This window comes from Podarcis melisellensis (genome assembly GCF_964234715.1).
Source record: "Podarcis melisellensis genome assembly, chromosome: 14".
In the NCBI taxonomy this organism is placed as follows: domain Eukaryota; kingdom Metazoa; phylum Chordata; class Lepidosauria; order Squamata; family Lacertidae; genus Podarcis; species Podarcis melisellensis.
The window spans coordinates 49375651-49394525 of NC_138546.1; the positions used below are offsets into that span (position 1 = coordinate 49375651).

Below are 18875 nucleotides of genomic sequence, written 5' to 3' on the forward strand. Positions count from 1 at the left end.
TTCTGAATGGTTAGACCAGGCTTTAAGCCTTCTGTGTGAGCTGTAGCCTTGCATGCTTTGGGGACAGCTGAAAGAGAGACGCCTTCTTTTCTGGGTTGTCTTGCTGCAATAACAGTGTGTCCATTTATTCACCACCCCTCTTTTTGGCCCTCCAACTCCAGGAGGCAAGGATCGAGTATCCAGGCTTGAGAGCTTTCCTTTAAAAGTTTCCACCTTGTGTGTGGGCACAACCCCCCCACCATGCGTGGCTCCCTTTCCCCAAGGCTTGTGTAGGAGACGGTCCCACCCCTTGGTGCCCCCTCTGCCAGTGGCCCATTGCCAGCAAATCCCAAAGGGCAGCCCAGGGGGGCAAGGACTGGATTACAAACGGCCCCTTCCAGAGCCCATCCCGAGAGGAGAATAACTGGTCGTGATGGTGCTGTGTAAATTTCCCTGCTTGCCTTTGCTGGCTGTGGAGATTCTCGCTCTCGGCTATTAGTTTCAGTCCAAGCCTTGGGTGTGTCTGCCTTCTCGCCCGAACGGCTCTCCTGTTACGTCATTCTGTGAAATATGCTCTTCTCACCCGCAGGCCAGAGCTTGGCATGCTGCAGCAAGTTGTGCAGTAAGCAAAGATGTACTGAGAAAGGGCCACACCCGCCCTGCATGCTCCGTTTGGGGGAATTATGGATGACTGCAGTGCCTGAATAATAGGAGGAGGCTGCCCCTGAAAGAAGTCCACAACCCCCACAACACCTCCCCAATTATCCCCCCCCCAAAAAAATCTTCAAAAACCAGTTGCTACCTCTGGCCCAACAGTAATCTAACATCTGGATGATTGCATAATCTTTGCAAGTTTCTTGTGAAATGGTTGCGTGGTGTGTGTGTTTGTCTCCTGAAGATATTTGCTTGTTTTCTGAACATAGCTCACTATCTCTTGACCTGAACCTACTTTCCATGGCTGTTGTGAGGCTAAAAGGGGGGACAGTGGTTTTTGTTTTGTAAAGCGTATTTGTAAATAATTTTAAGGCCACAGTCCTAATTCTATTGACCTGGGATGTAGCCCCATTCAATTCAAAGTGACTCACAGTGCAATTCAAAAGTTAAGTCGGTGAACCAAAATTCTGCAGTTGCTCAGAGAAATTAATAAAAGATTTAAAGTAGCTGCATTTCTGAAGTACTTATCAATGCTTGTTTTGCCTGCAGTGGAACATTCCTCTTGTTCAGATACACAGTATGGTGTTTTATAAATGTAGAAAATGGCTTCTGCATTTCTCCCCAGTTTCCTGACTTCTAGAATGTGCTTCTGACAAAGCAGGCTTGAGTCCAGCCCACTAAAACTCCTGCTGCAGTAAATCTGATGGTTGTAAAGGAGCCACAGGACTCCTGGTGCCAGCACTCACCCTCCAGGAGGGCTGCAATATACCTGCCTCCCCCAACATTGTTCCCTCTTTTCGTACCACAGCTCCCATCTGGCTGGAGCTAATGCAAATTATGGCCCAACCTGGAGGACACCCAGTATATGTACTGCTGGTTAACAACAACATATTTGGAGTTTTGGGGGATCCTGACTCTTCCCTCCCTCCAGGTCCAGAAAGTCATAGTAGTGTAGAATGTCAGGCTGGTTCAAATCTGGCTCAGCTTAACCTCCTTTGCAGGGTGATCATAGAATGATAGCGATCCTGATCATAGAATGATAGAGACCCCAAGGGTCATCAAACCCAATCCCCTGCAAAGGAGGAGTCTTGACTAAAGCATCCATGACAGACGGCCACCCAGCCTCTGCTTAAAAACCTACAATGGAGTATCCACCACAGGCTTTTCCACTGCCAAACAGTTCTTACCATTGGTAGGTTAAGATAAAAATGGGTGTGGCGAAACCATGCATACTACCCTGTTCTCCTTGCAGGGAGAGAAATGTGGTAATTTTCTCTCTCTCCTTTGCCTCTAGAGTTGGGCAACTGACATTTGGCTCAGGGGTTTCCTGTTGCTCCCTTCTGATGCGTATACCCTTTGATTCTGTGGGATGCCTTTGTGAAGAAACCATCGACCAGTGTAGTTGTGTGAAGCTGCAAGTCACAGTTGACGTGAAATACGGGTGGGAGGGAGGTGAAATCTACCCCAGGCTGGCTCATGAGCAGAGCTCTCTTGACTTGTAGGTGCTGGCACAGCCCAGCAACACAGCCTTGCCTCTCCTTCCAGCTAAATAACCAGCACTGCAAAAATTAAAAAGGTTCATTTTTTAAATAGTGCTTTCAAACACTGAGTAGGAGAGCTGGCTTCTCTTCCTGCCTCCTCCCTGCTTTGAACTTAATTAAGTTCTGCTGCAGAGTTTGGCATGATCTCATTCTGGCTTGCTGTCTTTGTGGGTTCCGTTTGCAGCAATGACTGCCTGCCTTTTCCTGCAAAATACTTATCAAAACAAGAAAGCTTTCAGCAATCCTGTTTTGGTTTAGAGAAGGCCTCCCCCCTTCTCACCGTTCCTGTGGAGGTAGACCCCTTGGGTGCGTCCTTTGGGGCAGCTCCCTCTCCTCCTTGCAGCCCCACATTCCTCCATGGCCACGCCCAGCCTTCCTTGGAGACGTGGCTCACACAAGCTCAGGGTTTCCATTCTCTCATTCTGAAGACTTCTGAAACTTGAGCAACACCTTGCTTTTTGTTTTTCTGTTTTTTGCCATCCCCAGAGGGGCCACTCCCTTTCAGGCTAGCACAATAACCCTGGACATGCCTAGTGAACAGTTGCCAGGAGCTCCTCTCTCTCCCCTTTTCTTGGACTTGATCTGTGCGTCCAGAGAACACTCCGAAGGCTGGTTCAAGGACTTGGCTGGGGCAGAAGGAAGGTGCCAAACGCAAGACAGAGAGAGGATTGGGGCTTTTTTTTAAAAAGGGTGGCAATGTTTAGTCAATTGATTGGTTACTTACTTATTTCATAAGATTTAAACACCACTCAATTGTTAAAACCCAAAGTGGTTTCCAAAAACGATAGAAAAGAAGAAGCACGGGTGTCGCTGTGGGTTAAACCACAGAGCCTAGGGCTTGCCGATCAGAAGGTCGCGGTTCAAATCCCTGTGACGGGGTGAGCTCCCGGGGTGAGCTCGGTCCCTGCTCCTGCCAACCTAGCAGTTCGAAAGCACGTCAAAGTGCAAGTAGATAAATAGGTACCGCTCCAGCGGGAAGGTAAACGGCGTTTCCGTGTGCTGCTCTGGTTCACCAGAAGCGGTTTAGTCCTGCTGGCCACATGATCCAGAAGCTGTCTGTGGACAAACGCCGGCTCCCTCGGCCAATAAAGCGAGATGAGTGCCGCAACCCTAGAGTCGGTCACGACTGGACCTAATGGTCAGGGGTCCCTTTACCTTTACATTTAAGGAGGATTAACAACAATCATTTATGACTTTTGAAAAGTTAAAATAGCAGTAAGCTAAAAACAGATAAAATTTTACATCAGCTTTCTAAACATCTAGGGTAGGCTTGACTACACAATACTGTTTTTAGCAGGCACCAAAATGGGTACTGTGAAGGTGCCTGCCTGACATCAATTGGCAGGGAGTTCCAAAGTGTAGGTGGTGCCACACTAAGACATTGAGTTCTTTAAAAATTCAGAGCATGTATTATGTTGCCACCTGAGCCAGGAGAAGGTGCCTCTTGCAAAGCAATCCAACTTGGATGGCTTTTTTAAAGAACTGGACAGATTCCTGTAGGAGAAGGCTATCAATGGCTCTGCTGTGCCTGCAGTGTTGGCTTCTGAATCCCAGCTGCTGGAAGCCACAGGAGGGGAGAATGCTCTTGTGACAGACCCTGCTTGCAGGTGCCCCCCAGACATCTAGCTGCCCACTGTGAGAACAGGATGTGGACCATTTGGGCCATTGGCCTGATCCTGCACTCTCCTTGTGTTCTTTTGAAAGTTCCTTCTAAGGATTCTCTGGAGAGTTCTCCTTTGTGAATTAAACTCTATGGTCTCCCCGGGGCAGGCAGCTTATTCTGCGCTGCCCCTGTTCCTCATCTGCTTGAATGACACCAGGCTATTCCGTCATGCTCTGGTCAAGTTTTGAGCATGTGTAGATCTGAACTTGAATCCATGTCCAGCTGTGATGCCGCCTTGAAATAATAATTTTACCTATTAACACACATTTTAAAAACTCAAGGAGAAACAGAAAGGGCATGGTGATTATGCCTCTGGTATGGTTTGAGCTTTAAGGGTTATGGTGAATTTTCTGGAATTAAGTAGCTCTAAGTTTCACATGGCATCCTTGGAGTGGGGTAATGAAGGCTGCCCCCCCCCCGATTCTCATTCTGCCCCATGGGATGCAGATGTATCTTACTCTTCATCACACTGAGCTAAACAACACAGCCTTTAGTTCCTTCTTCCATTAGGAGCCAAGTGGTGTATCCAGCTTTGGCAACTTTCATACAATTCATTTAAAGCACTATGATCCCAACTTCAAAGAGTCATGGCTTCCCCACCCCAAAGAATTCTGGGAGCTGCAGGGCGTTAAGGGTTCTGAGAGTTGTCAGACTGTTCCCCTCTCAGAGCTACAGTTCCCAGAGTGGCTTAACAGTCGATCTCTCTTCCCAGGGAACTCTGAGAATTGTAGCTCTGTGAGGGGAATAGGGATCTCCTAAAAACTCTCCGCCCTTTGGGGGAAGCCATGAGTGTTTAAAGTGGTGTCATAGTGCTTTAAACGGATGGTGTGGCCAGCGTACTTCTCAGGGTCTCCTCTGGGAAAACGTGGTTCCAGGGGAGGCTGGGCTATGATTAGCCCTCAGCCAGCCCCCAACTGCCGACCTCCTTGCTTACAACCAGTCCAGGGGGTGGCATGGCCTCCCCCCCCTTCGTCTCTGTGTTAACCCACTTGGAACTCAGCAGGGAGAAGGATGGGTTTGCCTGCCATTGGCTCCTGCTCCCCCGCCCGTGGGGCTGCCCCTTCCTCCCTGCCAGCATCAGCCGCCACTGCTTCGTTCAATACCACCGAATGGATGCTATGCCTTCTGCTGCACTTAGATTTCAGTACAGTACATCATTTGGTTGAAAACTGATTTGTGTCAATTTCCCTGCAGGCTTGCAATCTTGGTTTAAAGCTCTGTGTCGAATGAGAGCTTGTGTTCCTTCTATAATAAGAAAGAGCAAACCCTTTGTGCTCTTTGTGTTTCCCATTTCTGAGCTGTTGATAGATGTGACAGGGTAAACCTCAGGGTACGTGGCAGACCACTGTCCCTAATACCTGTATCAGGCACAGCTCTCTTGAAGGGTGAACCGTTCTGTGCTTAAGAAAAAGCAATAATTTTTTGCAATTGGACTAAATTGTACACTTTAGGCTATTCAGTTAGAATCAATTGAGTTCTGGGCAATTTTGCACAAATGTTAGGTGTACGCAATTTTGGCTGGGTTTCCATGCTAAGCTAGACCCTTAATTTTTGTTGCTAAAGTCTAGGCAGTGCAAGCTGTGACAGAATTATAGCCTCAATTACTTACTGGGCAGAGGAGATTGCGGGAATTGATGTATATGCTCAGATGGGGACACAGAGCTACAGCGAAAGAGGGAAGGCATTTCATAGTCTGATGTTTGCCAACACCTTGGGAACTCTGGTGTAGGGTTTTTCTTGTGTCTGTGTTTTCCATGTCTCTAGTGCAGGCAGGCGTAAAGAACCTGTATCTCTCCATTGCTCCCCCCCAGCCTGACCAGCAGTCGAGGATGATTGGAGAGGGGCGTTTCCCACCCCTTCCCTAGTGGTTTGTGCATTTCCAACTTTTCACTGCACTCATGAGGACTAGAGGCCTCCTACCGCAGTTGAAAAATGCAAGAGTCTGCAGCAGCTCCCAGATCCTGTGTAGTTGGCAGTCCACAGTTCACAGCATAGTCACGCAGTTCAAGATCTGTGACCTCATTTATCTTTTAACAAACTCATCTTTGCAGAATTCCCATCTTCCTGCTCTCTCTCGCTCTCTCCTCCTCCTCCTTCTCCCCCATGACTGGACTGTAATAACGTTTCTCTGATTGGCCTCCATTTACTACAGTGTTATGTGGCAACTCAGCCGACATTCCAAGGGCGTGTTGGCTGAATCACTGGACTTGGTTCTCCCTCTGCCCTGCCTTTTTCTGCCTTGTCTCAACAAGCCTGCTTGGCTGTGGTTTTCATTCAGTTTTGTAACTGAAGCTCTTTTAAAAATCAGTTGGTGCTCTGGCCGAGGCTATTTTTATTGCAATGACTTTCAACTCTTGGTGTAACTGCTGGGCTAGGGAAGACAGTGGCATTTCCTTTAAATAATTATTATTATTATTATTATTATTATTATTATTATTATTATTATTAAAATGATGTAAGTTTAAGTGTCTCTCTCTCTGTGTGCCAGTGTGGTGCAGCGGTTAGCAGACACTCCAAGTGTCCTTATTTTCCAGAGACAGTCCCAGATTTACAGATGTCATCCCGGTTTCTGATTTGATCTCGGAATGTCCCACTTTTCCTTAGGACATGACTATTTTCATTGGGAAAATGTTGTGGGGGATGGAGTTTTGTGACCGCGAAGCCAAGGAGATAATTAACTATATCATCTTTAGAAGGTATCTGAAGGCAGTCCTGTAGAGGGAAGTTTATTTAATGTTTTATTATGTTTTTATATATGTTGGAAGCCTCACGGAGTGGCTGGGGCAACCCAGTCAGATGGGTGGGGTAGAAATAATAAAATGATGGTGATGGAATAGGACACCCCCATTTTCATCAGAGAAATGTTGGAGGATATGGGTTAGAGTGTTGGATTAGGACCTGGGAGAGACCTGGATTCCAATCTGGACTTTGCCATGAAGTTCACCTGCCTCTAAACCTGATCCTACCTCAAAGGATTGTTGTGAGGATAAAATGCCAAAGGGGGGGGGAGGTCCATGTGGGCCACCTTGAGCTCCTTGAAGAAAAAGGTGGAATCAGGGCCGTCTTAAGCATATCCGGCACCATGGTGCAAAGCTCCCTGTGCCCCCCCGTTTTCCAGGGGTTTTTTAGGGAGGTGGGGCGGGGCTGGAGGAGGCGGGCAGCGGCTGGAGGGCATCTCCTCTGGAGGGGAAGAGGTGGAGGCGCCTCCCAGCTCAGCTGGCCACTTTGTGCCGCGGTGGCCACAGCAGACGGAGGCTCTGGGCGCAGCGCTGCTTTGGCGTGGCATGGTGGAGGCGGGCGAGGGCAGCGAGCTAATGCTGGGAGGTGCTGTGTCCAGCCTCTGCCTCTTTCCTGGCGCCCTCCAGAACTTGGCGCCCTGGTGCCCCATGCCAATAACCTCTATGGGTAAGGTGCCCCTGGGTGGGATGCAGATGCAATAAATATATGCAGGGCTTTTTTTCAGTCGGAATTTGGCAGAACTCAGTTCTGGCACCTCCCAGGTGGGTGCCATTGCCATGATTAGAGAACGAGGGAGGCATTCCTGATGTGTTCTAGCACCTCTTTTTCTAGAAAAATCGCACTAAATATATGAATGGTACCTTATAGCTTGATAAGCTTTGATTAATGAGTGAAACAGTGGGGGTATCAAATGTATCAGGACACCATAGCTGGGGGTGGGGTGGGGGCTCTGCATTACTTAGGTGGTTTTTAAAGGAGATTGGGGAGAGTCAGAGGAAGGTGGATCCCAAAAGGCCTTGGAAGCACAACTATTTATTTGAATTCCTTTAAAGCCACACCCTTTTTCCATTCTGGAGCACAGTGACTTAATGGGAAGAGAACATTAAAGCAATAATACAGTACAAAGAGTATCGTAGAGTCACAAGACGGCAATAAAATGGCTGAGATTAAAATATTGATGGGACCACAACCCAGCAGCAGTCTGCTCTGTAACCCAAATGCCTGGATTAATGGGAATGTCTTCAGCCTTAAAAGTTTTTTTTTTAATTGGTTGGGGCATGCATTTAAAGCACATCCAATGCACATATAAATCACATTACTTTCCCCAAAGAACCCTGGGAGCTATAGTTTGTTAGGGGGGCTGAGAATTACATGTTTTGCTTGGAGAACGGTGTTGCGAAATTCGGAGGCCTGAGATTTTGGAGATTGCTGTGTTTCCCTTGCCTTATTGCTTCAGGGACTTGGAATTAGATCAGCTCTTCTAGGTTGTTCTGAGGGTGGGGATGTGGTGGTGGTTGGGGAAACCATGGGGTGGACTGCATGACCTTCTGGTAGGGAGCTGTTCAGCGCCACTCACTTTCATGGCTGTGTGTTCTACCAGGAAGGAAGCTGCCTATTGTCCACCTACACCCACACAAACACACTCACACACCCTGCTGTAACTGTTGCACCTTCATAGGGTCACACAACAGATTCTCTCTCTCTCTCTCTCTCTCTCTCTCTCTCTCTCTCTCTCACTCACACACACACACACACACACACAGCCAGTCCTCAGTATATTTGAAAAGTGAGCACAGCTGCTGCACACAGTGTACCATTGTCAGATGCTGTTTGGCAGCTGAAATATTTGTCTAACCTAAGGAATTTGGGAGTTCTGTTCTCATGCCTGATTTCCAGGAATGCAATGGTGGGGCTTGAATTCTTCTCAGCAACACCTTTTCTACATCAGCTGCCCCTCCTTCCCAGATTTTTGAGCTCCTCCCAGCCCAACAGAGCTATTTGGCTTGCAAAGGCATTGAAGATACAGGGAGTTAAAAAAAACTTGTTGGAAGAGAAGAAAGCAGGTTAAAATCAACACATTTTCCCCCTGACTAGCTGCTTTGGCCTTTTCAACACCTTTGTTATTTCAAGTTGCCAGCCTTTGTACTTCTGGGTTTTTTGTCTTATTAAAAGACTCTTCCAAATCTTCAAGTTACTAGTCCACAAATGCTTTTCTGCCCTGCCTGCCTGCCTGCCTGCTACTCATTTGTTGTCTAGGTTCTAATACTAACAAAGGTTCTAAAGTTTTGTTTCCTGTTGAGTCTACCTGTCGACAGCCCCCAAAGTGGCTACTGTAAAACTGAAATATTGCAATTAGTGCAGTAATTCCAGAACAGTGCTATGAGAGACCTACTACTTTACTGCAATAAGTAAATTGAATTACCGTAAATATTGCTATGAGTCTAAAGTATGAATAAAAAAGAATGCCTTTAAGAGGCACTTCCACAGTATTTCCTGTTATTGGCCATCACTTGCAGGGGACAGAGCAAGGCTCTGTGTCAGGGGAAATTTAAATTACCCAGTCACTCCTGATGCAAAGTTAGAGTGGAATTACTCGTTGGAGGAGGATTCTTGTTGCATCTCTGTGTAATATGCTGCTCTCGGCTGGACTCCATCCACCGAAGGCGCACAAACCCAGACAGTGTTGAACCATAAGAGATGGGGTCCTTACCCCTGTTGTTTCCAATAGTCAAGCTCCTTGGGGCAGGAGTGTGTTTCCAGTTTTAATCTGGAATGTGGTCTGTGTTTCTGTGTGTCATTTAACTGCTGGAAATTTTTGGAAACTTCCTTAAGATCAGTTTTGGTATTTTGGCATCTGATTTTTTTTTATGTCATGTGAGTGGAGAAGCCTATATCTTGGCAGTTAGGTAGAGTTTTTCTCCTTGACTAGGCTCAGCCTGGGACTTCAAACCAAATACACATTTTGACACTGAGGCTGCTGCATTGCTCAAGTTCTAAGAAGCAAATGGCTAAGGGCACCTGTAGACGTTCCCTAATTATGCTGGCCGAGGTCAATGGGAGCTGCAATCCAGAACCTCTGGAGGACCCTGGGAGATGGGCAGGGGTCCTCTGAACCTGGGTCACTGCCCCTTTGCACTGCCCCTTCAGGATGTGATTTGCATTCAGTTGCTTTGCCCCCTTTTCTTCTCTTTGAAAGCCTGCAGCTCCTTTTTCTTTCATGGGGCTTCAGGGTGGGCGAGAGAGGAGTGGAACCAGGAGCCTGTGAGTTTGGGCATTGGCCAAGCCTGTTCCTTGGCCAGGACTCCTTCCCACGTTTCACTCGCTGCCACACCCTCAAGCTGCCTTCTTCACTGTGCCAGCTTTGTTAGCTGTTCCCTTGGTTGGGAGCACTTTATTTATTTGTAAAAAGCCTTAATGGCGTTCTGACGTTAATTCCTGCATGACAGCCCTTTCTCCGTTTAATTCATACTTCACAGCCTGAAAGCCATTTATGCAACTAGCCTTAACTTACCAGAATAAAAGAAAATATATGATCCACTTTGCCTTTCCTGTTTTTAAGCATTCAGTTTCATTCAGAAGATCCCACCCTTCTTGTATGTCAGGGCTCTCTCTGCATCTCCTCAGGAGGAGGCCACCCACTTGCAGGAGCAGCAAATGAATTGTGATTTTGATAAAATACATATTTTTATTTAATGGGCAATTCTAGAAAATAAAATTTTTAAAATGGCAACTGTAGCCCCAGTTGGGCTCCCTAATCGTAGATTGTAGCATTGGAATGAGTCCCAACTCCTACAACACTGGAATCACAGCGAAATAACCTGGACAGATGGCCATCCAGCTTCTGTTTAATAACCCCCGTGAAGGAGAGTCCACCACCTTCCAAGGTAGTCTTTTCTACTATAGAACAGCTCTTACGTCAGAAAGTTCTTCCTATGGTTTAGTCGGAATCCCCTTTCTTGGCATTTGAATCCATTGGTTCAGGTTCCTGCTCTCTGGAGCAGCAGAAAACAAGCTTGCTCCATGTGATGGGACGATGAGCTGCTTGTGCGTAAAATGCAAGTCCCTCAGAGTTTGATCAGGTTTTCAAACCTCTGCCTGTGACGGAGCCCCTCCAGCATGGCTGCGTCAATCACTAGTAGAATCCGAAAGTGGCTGCTTTCGGAATCGTTTCCAACATAAAAGCTCTTTAACGGAAACACGTCGTCTGGCCTCTCGGCGTGACAGTTTCCGGCGAGGTGTGGGTGTCCCTATAGGAGGTCCTGAGACCTCCCCACTGTTTTCGCTGGAAGCGTCTCTGAGCCATCCCTCCGACTCACTTTCCCTTGGAGTTCTTGCTCGCCCTCTACTGGTTCCCTCTTCCGCTGCTACTGCTCTCTCACCCTCAGTGAGCCTTTGCGCCTCCGGCGCTTTAGATGGCAGTTCCCTGACATCCACCTCCCCTCCAGGGCCCCCTTCACCCCCTCCCGTCTCCTCCCCTACTGGCGGTGAGGAGGTAAAACCCCTGAAAGAACCTCCTTCGTCTTCCGACGTCGCGAACACTTCCCTCCACTTGTTGCTGTTCCTACTCTCTCGGTAATCTTCGTCATCGGAGTCCACTCCCTCTTCCAACTCCGACTCCGCGAACCCTTCCATTTCCTCTTCCTCATCGGTGGTGCCGAAATACTCCCTCCTAAACCTTGCTATCGGCTGAGGTTTCCTCGGGAACCTTTGGTGGAACGTTTCTGTTAAAACCTCGTCATTGACTTCCTCTGCATTCACCCAGGTGTTTTCTGACTCCGGTTCCCCTTCCCACGCCACCAAATACTCCACCTGATTTCCCTTCCACCTGGAATCGAGGATTTCCGCTACATGGTTGCGGCGTTCCCTCTCTTCCAAGGCTGGTCCCCTGACGTACTCCCCTTCACGTCCCCCCCTGTATGGTGACAGTAACGACCTGTGGAACACTGGGTGCAATTTCATGTGGTTGGGTAATCGGAGTTTGAAAGCTACCGGGTTGACCTGCTGAATGACCTCAAAGGGTCCCAATCTTCTGGGCCTCAATTTCTTACAACCCCCTTTGAACGGCAACCCTTGGGTTGACAACCACACTTGATCCCCCACCCTTATGGTTTCACCTTCCCTTCTGTTCTTGTCTGCCTGCTTCTTATATTGTGCCTTAGCCCTTTCTAAGTTGAGCTGGAGCTGATGATGGATCGCTTCCATCTCTTCTACAAAATGTTCAGCCGCTGGGACGCTCCATCTCTCCCCTCCTTCCCCTGGAAATGCCCTGGGGTGACACCCGTAATTAGCCAAAAAGGGACTCATCCCTGTGGACACATTCTCCGCATTATTGTAGGCAAATTCTGCCAACGCCAACTTTTCGACCCAATCGTTCTCTCTGTCATTGACATAACACCGCAGATAGTGTTGAAGAATGCCATTTGCTCTTTCCGCCTGCCCGTTGGTTTCAGGGTGCCGGGCAGTTGAAAAATTGACTTCCACGTGCAGCAAGCTCATGAGCTTCCTCCAGAACCTGGAAGTAAATTGTTTGCCGCGATCTGAGATCACCCTCAAGGGAGCCCCGTGCAACCTAAAGATGTGTTCTACAAACAACTTCGCTGTTTCTTCCGCTGTGACTGCATGTGAGCATGCTACAAAGTGGCACATCTTAGTTAACAGGTCTACTACTACCATGATGGCTGTTTTCCCCTTGGACTTTGGCAGATCCGTCATAAAATCTATTGATATCGCTTCCCAAGGCCGTTCTGGTGTGGGTAATGGTTCTAATAACCCTGCCGGCGCCCTTCTTTCCCCTTTGGCTCGCTGACATTGGTCACACCCTCTTACATACTCCCTTACATCTTCCCTCACCTTAGGCCACCAAAATTCCCTGGTAACCAACCACATGGTCTTGTGTTGTCCAAAATGTCCCGCCGTGGGGCTATCATGCAACTGCTTGAGTACTCTCCCCCTCAATTCACCTTCGGGTATATACAGTGCCCCTTTGTAATACAATGCCCCATTTCTTTCCTCAAAACCTCCGGGGCTCTCGCCCTCCCCCCTGAGACCTCTGAGCTTATCCTGGGCATATTCATCATTTTCCGTTTCCTCTACCAGTTCTCGTTGCCCCACCAGCGCCGCCCCACACACCCAGCGGTCCTCAGGGATGACATGTCTCTCTTCGATCACCCCCTCCCCTTCCCAATACTCTGGTTTGCGTGAGAGCGCGTCCGCCCTGACGTTTTCTGGGCCTGGCACATAACAAATTTCAAAGTTGAATTTGGAGAATTCCTGTGCCCATCTCACTTGTCGTTGGTTGAGCACTCGAGCTGTTCTCCAATACTCTAAATTCTTGTGGTCGGTGCACACTTGCACCTTGTGTTGTGCCCCAATTAATAAATGTCTCCACCTCCGGAATGCTTCGTGAATGGCAAGTAGTTCCCTGTCATACACCGTGTAATTCCTCTCAGATTTATTCAGCTTCCGCGAGAAGAAGGCACACGGTCTCCACTCCGACGCACTCCTCCCCGGTTGAAGAAGGACCGCCCCTACCGCCCGGTCGGATGCATCGGTTTCCACTCTCATGGGTTTTCGTAAATCCACATGCAGAAGTTGTTCTTCCGAGGCGAAAGCCCTTTTCAGTTCTTCAAAGGCTCGATCCGCCTCTACCGTCCAAACAAATTTCTTCTTGCTGCTGAGGCAGTCGGTGATGGGCGCCGTCAAGTGGGCAAAGTTCTTGATGAACTTCCGATAAAAGTTCCCAAACCCCAAGAATCTTTGCACGTCCTTCTTGGTCTTCGGTGTCTTCCATTCCAGTACCGCTTGGACCTTGCCTGGATCCATGGCCAATCCCTTGTCTGACAAGCGGTACCCCAGGAATTCCACCTCCTTGGTATGAAACTGGCACTTCTCCAGTTTCACCCACAGCTGGTTGGCTTGCAGCCTGCCCAACACTTCTCGAACGTCCCTCACATGCTGTTCCTCATCTTCCGAATACACCAACACGTCGTCTAAAAAGGCCACACAATTCTTGTAGAGCAAAGGTCCCAGAACGTGGTTTATAAAAGCTTGAAAACACGCGGAGCCCCCTTGTAGACCGAAGGGCATAACGAGGTATTCAAAGGCTCCCAAAGGGGTAAACATGGTGGTCTTCCATTCATCTCCCTTCCTTATGCGTATCAGATTGTACGCCCCCCGCAGGTCCAGCTTTGTAAAAATCTTTCCCTTCCTTACTCTGGTCAAAATGTCATCAATTCGGGGCATAGGGAAAGCCAGGGGCTCCGACACTGCATTGAGGGCCCTAAAGTCACACACCAGTCTCGGTTTGTCTGTGTTCTTTTTGTCCACAAAAAACACTGGGCTGCCCCCCACCGCTCGGGACTCTCTGATGAAACCTCGCTTCAGGTTTTTGTCAATGAACTCCCTCAGCTCCTGCATCTCCCTGTCTGACATGGCGTACAGCTTGCCTACTGGGAGTTGGGCCCCAGGGAGTAGGTTGATTTGACAGTCAAAGGGTCTATGCGGTGGCAGTTTGTCTGCTTCCCTTTCGCTGAATACGTTGCTCAGATCTGCGTATTGCGGGGGCACCTTCCCTTTGTCCATTACTTCCATCCCGGCTAGGGTGACTCTGTCTCCTCCCGAAACCTTCCCCTCCTTGCAGTGTTCTAGGCAATGCGCTGACCCAAAGGAGACCACCCTCTGATGCCAGCCCACTAGCGGATCGTGTAGCGCCAGCCAGCTCATCCCCAAAATGATGGGCGCTCCTCCCAGGATGGCCACATTAAACGCTATCTGTTCGGTGTGCCTTGCCACCCTCATTATCATCGGGACAGTCTGTTGGCTAACTTCTCCCCCCAACAGCTCTCTGCCGTCAATCGTAGTCACCTGCAAGGGGTTACTTAAAGGGATGGTCTGTATCTGGTGCTCAGCTGCAAACTCCTTACTCATGAAATTACAGGAGCTGCCTGAATCCAAAAGCGCCTTGATCTTTAGTGGGTGTCCGTTTGGCAGTTCTAGTAACACCTCTATCACTAAAGCGGGTCTGGGAGGTTCCGGCATGGGCACTTTCACTGCTCTTTGGCCTGGCTGCTGTGCCCCGACGGTGGCAGCCAGGCGTTGGCTTTTACTTGCTCCTTGCCTTCCTCTTCCTTTCCCCCAACAGCTCCTGCCATCCCTTGCCATTCCTTTCTTTGTGGGCAGACTCTGGCAAAGTGCCCTGGCTGTTGGCAGAGATAACATCTCTTGGCGCTCCTTCCCTCCTTCTTCCGCCCTTCACTGGGATTTGAAACTGCGCGCGCCCGCGCTGTTCCAACTTCCATCGGCTCTGCCGGCGGGAAAGGTGGCTCTGGAATGTCTGGAATGCGGAACTCCCTCCAACGGTCTCCTTTCCCTTCCCGCTTTTCCAAAGCCCTCGCCTCCTGGCGCGCTCCTATGCACAGCGCAGATTTGGTTAACTGATCCATAGACTCCGCCCTGGGCCCCCGGGAAAGCTCATCTTTGACAGTTGAAGAAAGCCCCTCTTCGAAAAGCATTTGGATGGGCTCCGCCGATAGGTCCCACCCCAATTTATGAATCAGCATAGTAAACTCAGTCCAGTACTCACGGACAGATCTGCTTCCTTGCTGGCAAGCCATTAACTGCCTTCGCACCACCCCCTGCTCAATATCGCTGGAAAACATCAGGTCCATGGCACGAAAAAACTTCCTCGTGTCCTTTAGGATCTCATTATTCGCTGCCATCAGGGGTCTAACCCAATCTTTCGCCCCGGATTCGAGATGGCCAATCACAAAAGCCACTCGCGATTCCTCGTCGGGGAAGTCATCAAACTGCAAGTTTAGAGCGTATTGCATCTCTGTTCTAAAGGCATGATAGTTCCTGGGATCCCCCCCAAATTTCTGCACCAATCCTGGCACCTTTCTGGCGAGCGGGGTGGTTTTCTCCTTTCCCTTTTCTGCATCCTGAGCCCTCCTCTCCTCAAGCCTCGCCGTTTGCAGCGCCAACTGGATCTCCAACGCCCTGTACCTTTCTTCCAGGCTTGGACCCCCTCCAGCTGCTCCTGCTCCTCCGGTTCCGGCTGGGTTGCTCATGATGCTTCTCCCTGCATAAGCTGGCTTTCGGTGACTTTCGGATTGCTGTGATGGGACGATGAGCTGCTTGTGCGTAAAATGCAAGTCCCTCAGAGTTTGATCAGGTTTTCAAACCTCTGCCTGTGACGGAGCCCCTCCAGCATGGCTGCGTCAATCACTAGTAGAATCCGAAAGTGGCTGCTTTCGGAATCGTTTCCAACATAAAAGCTCTTTAACGGAAACACGTCGTCTGGCCTCTCGGCGTGACAGTTTCCGGCGAGGTGTGGGTGTCCCTATAGGAGGTCCTGAGACCTCCCCACTGTTTTCGCTGGAAGCGTCTCTGAGCCATCCCTCCGACTCACTTTCCCTTGGAGTTCTTGCTCGCCCTCTACTGGTTCCCTCTTCCGCTGCTACTCCTCTCTCAACCTCAGTGAGCCTTTGCGCCCCCGGCGCTTTAGATGGCAGTTCCCTGACACTCCATCTTCCAGCCTTTGAGATATTAGAAGATGGCTATCAGATCCCCTCTCAGTCTTCTTCAGGCTAAACTCCCCCAACTCCCTCAATATTTCCTCCTAAGGCTTGGTTTCCAGGTAGCTTATCTTGGGCATCCTCCTCTGCACATATTTCAAACCCTAATAAATGGAGGTATTGCAGTGTGCAATAAGGGTGTTGGTGGTGTAGTGGTTTGGGTGTGGATCATCCAATACATGTGGAAAGCACCTGGTTGGCAAAATTAAATGAAACAAAGAGCATGAAAATCTTGCAAATGGGAGGAAATTTCCCATTGACATTCTTTGCTGGGATTTTTGGGGAATTGAAAGGTATTGAAAGAAGATTAGGGTGATGTTACAAATATCCTTCCTTCACTGCTGTCTAAAACATGTTTTCTTTTGCAGCCTGACACCCTGTTGAAATGTTGCAGCTGCATACCCACTATGCCTTTAAAACACAACTGAACCACATTCTTTCCCTCAAAGAATTCTGGGCACTGTAGTTTCCCCTCACAGAATTGCAGTTCTTAGAAACAATTAACAAACTACAGTGCCCAGAATCCTATGTGAGAAAGAATGGCTTTTGAATAAAAGTAAAGTGTGTACTCGGCCTCATGCTTCTATGCTCAAGCAGATTGACTTGAACTCTTCTTACTTTCTTCCAGCCTTCTCTCAAGATGTCAACGGTCCACGAAATCTTATCCAAGCTCACCCTTGAGGGAGATGTAAGTATTGCTCTATTTACTCCCCCCGCTTCCCCCTGGCCCATCCCGACTTCAAACACATCTGTGTGCATGTGGTGTATTTATTGGGGAAGGCCTCTTTGGAATGGCACTCAGAAGTTCAAGCCGTGCATCTCTCAGGCAGCAAGTGTTGTGAAAGTCCCCTCTGGATACGCTGGAGGTGTACGCTGGGGGAAGTGGACCAGTGGCTTCCATGTGCTCAGTGGGCAGTGCCGTGTGCTCAGAAATGCAGACATTCCCCTGGACTGAGAACTGGCTCTTTCGAAAGTTGTTGATTTTTACACTTGCACAGAATAAACCTTTTGAGGTGCAAGAGAGTGCACCACTGTTTCTAACTCAGGGCGGGGGAGAGAGGTGGGGGTGCTTTGGTGTCCAGAGGTTTGGGAAATGCTCTTTAAAGAAATGTCCTCAGGCAGTCTCCTGAGTGAGCCACACCAGATCTGTTATTCCAGTGGGACCTGCCTGGCAGTGGGTGTGCAGCTACCGGATCCCTTGAACTGTAGGGGGAACAGATTGAGTTGAGGCCCTTCTGCAGGCCAGGCATTTGCTCCACGGCTGAGCTACGAAACCATCCAGACGTGTTTGATGATAAGCCAGCAAAAGAATGTGCTTTTATTCTGAGTGTTCTCAGCTTCTCCATGGTGCAATTAAACTTTTCCACTCGCTGCTTTTCTTGGCATCAGAAAGGAGCAGAATCTTCTGGAAAATCTGTCTATGGTGCACATAGGCCAGCAAAAGGCCAGCTTCCACCTTGGCTGAAAGAGGTGGGAACAGCCAAGAGGTGGTAGTTCAGTAAAAAAAAAAGGGGGAGTGTTTACACCCTCCACCTGGAGTCTTACATTTTTAAAGGAGAGTCTTACATTTTTAAAGGCTGTGCTTGAATAACCTGTTTCACAAGCCTTGCTGGAGAGGAGGAATTATGGGTGGCAATTCTGTGTTTGGAGGTTGCTATCTATCTATCTATCATCTATCTATCTATCTATCTATCTATCTATCTGTCTATCTATCTATCTATCATCATCATCTATATCTATCTATCATCTATCTATCATCTATCTATTTATTTATTTATTGTGGATACTGTCCTTCATCCGTAGTTCTTGGTGGTCCACAACATAAAAGCACAAAATACCTAATACGAACAAGAACAACCCTGCTTTCCTTTCACCCCGTCTGATCATTGGCCCTTTTAGCTGCATTACTCACTGGTGCTTTTTCCCTGGAGCAAAGCTTACAAAAGGAAAGGAACCTCCCCTCAGGGATCTTGGGGTGATGGCAGTTTCCTATTTTTGTGTTGCAATACCTCATATTTTGTGCCATTCCTGACAGTGAAGGAGGTGGAAAAGAACATGGCTCACCTCTTGCAGGTCTTGCTGGCCTCATGGCACCCTTTCTGTTTTTGACTTTTAAAGAAGCAGAATTTATTTATTGCATGCATTTGTACACAGCTTTCTGATTTTTTAAAAAAGTGGCCCACAGATAACAACTATTTGGAATTCAGTTAGCTTTAAGCTGCACATGAGACTATCACAGTACTCAAGGACAATATCCTGGTATTGATAATTAAAACATATATTTTTATATAAATGTTCCTTCTCTCCCAACACCAATGAGAACAAGTTTTTTTCCAGGGGATGTGAATGAAACAACTCAAACTTGTACTTGGTATGTGTATGCTTAATTTTTAGTTTTCATTTGGGCTTTTGTTGTTGTTTTAGTGTGTTGTTGAAGTGGGTGGTCTTATTTAAATAAATAGAAATTTTTTGCTTTTTTAAAAGACCCATAAGACAGCTCACAGGCAAAGTTCTTCTACATCAGGGATGAGGAGACTGACTCCTATCACCACCGCCATCTGCTTTCTGGGGCTGATGGGAGTTGGAGTCCAGGAAGGCCTGGTCCTGTCTTTGTTTTATGCATTGGGTCTGTTCTGTGAGATAAGAAAGTAGCCTTCTCAGGTGAAAAGGCGGTGCCATTTCCCCCATGGATGTTAGGCTGGCTTTCCTCTTGCAAAGACAGAGCTG

At 48.3% G+C, this 18875-nt stretch overlaps 1 protein-coding gene across 2 annotated transcripts in view; it reads left to right on the plus strand.

Annotated features, from left to right (window-relative positions):
• The window catches only part of ANXA2 (annexin A2), a 39702-nt gene that overhangs the window by 1213 nt on the left and 19614 nt on the right, over nt 1–18875 (plus strand). For both annotated transcript variants that reach the window (XM_081887756.1, XM_081887755.1), the window contains one exon: nt 16777–16836. In XM_081887756.1, coding sequence (XP_081743882.1) covers nt 16789–16836 — 48 coding nt within the window. In that variant the 5' untranslated portion in view covers nt 16777–16788. Of the gene's footprint in view, nt 1–16776; nt 16837–18875 lie in introns of those variants that run through there.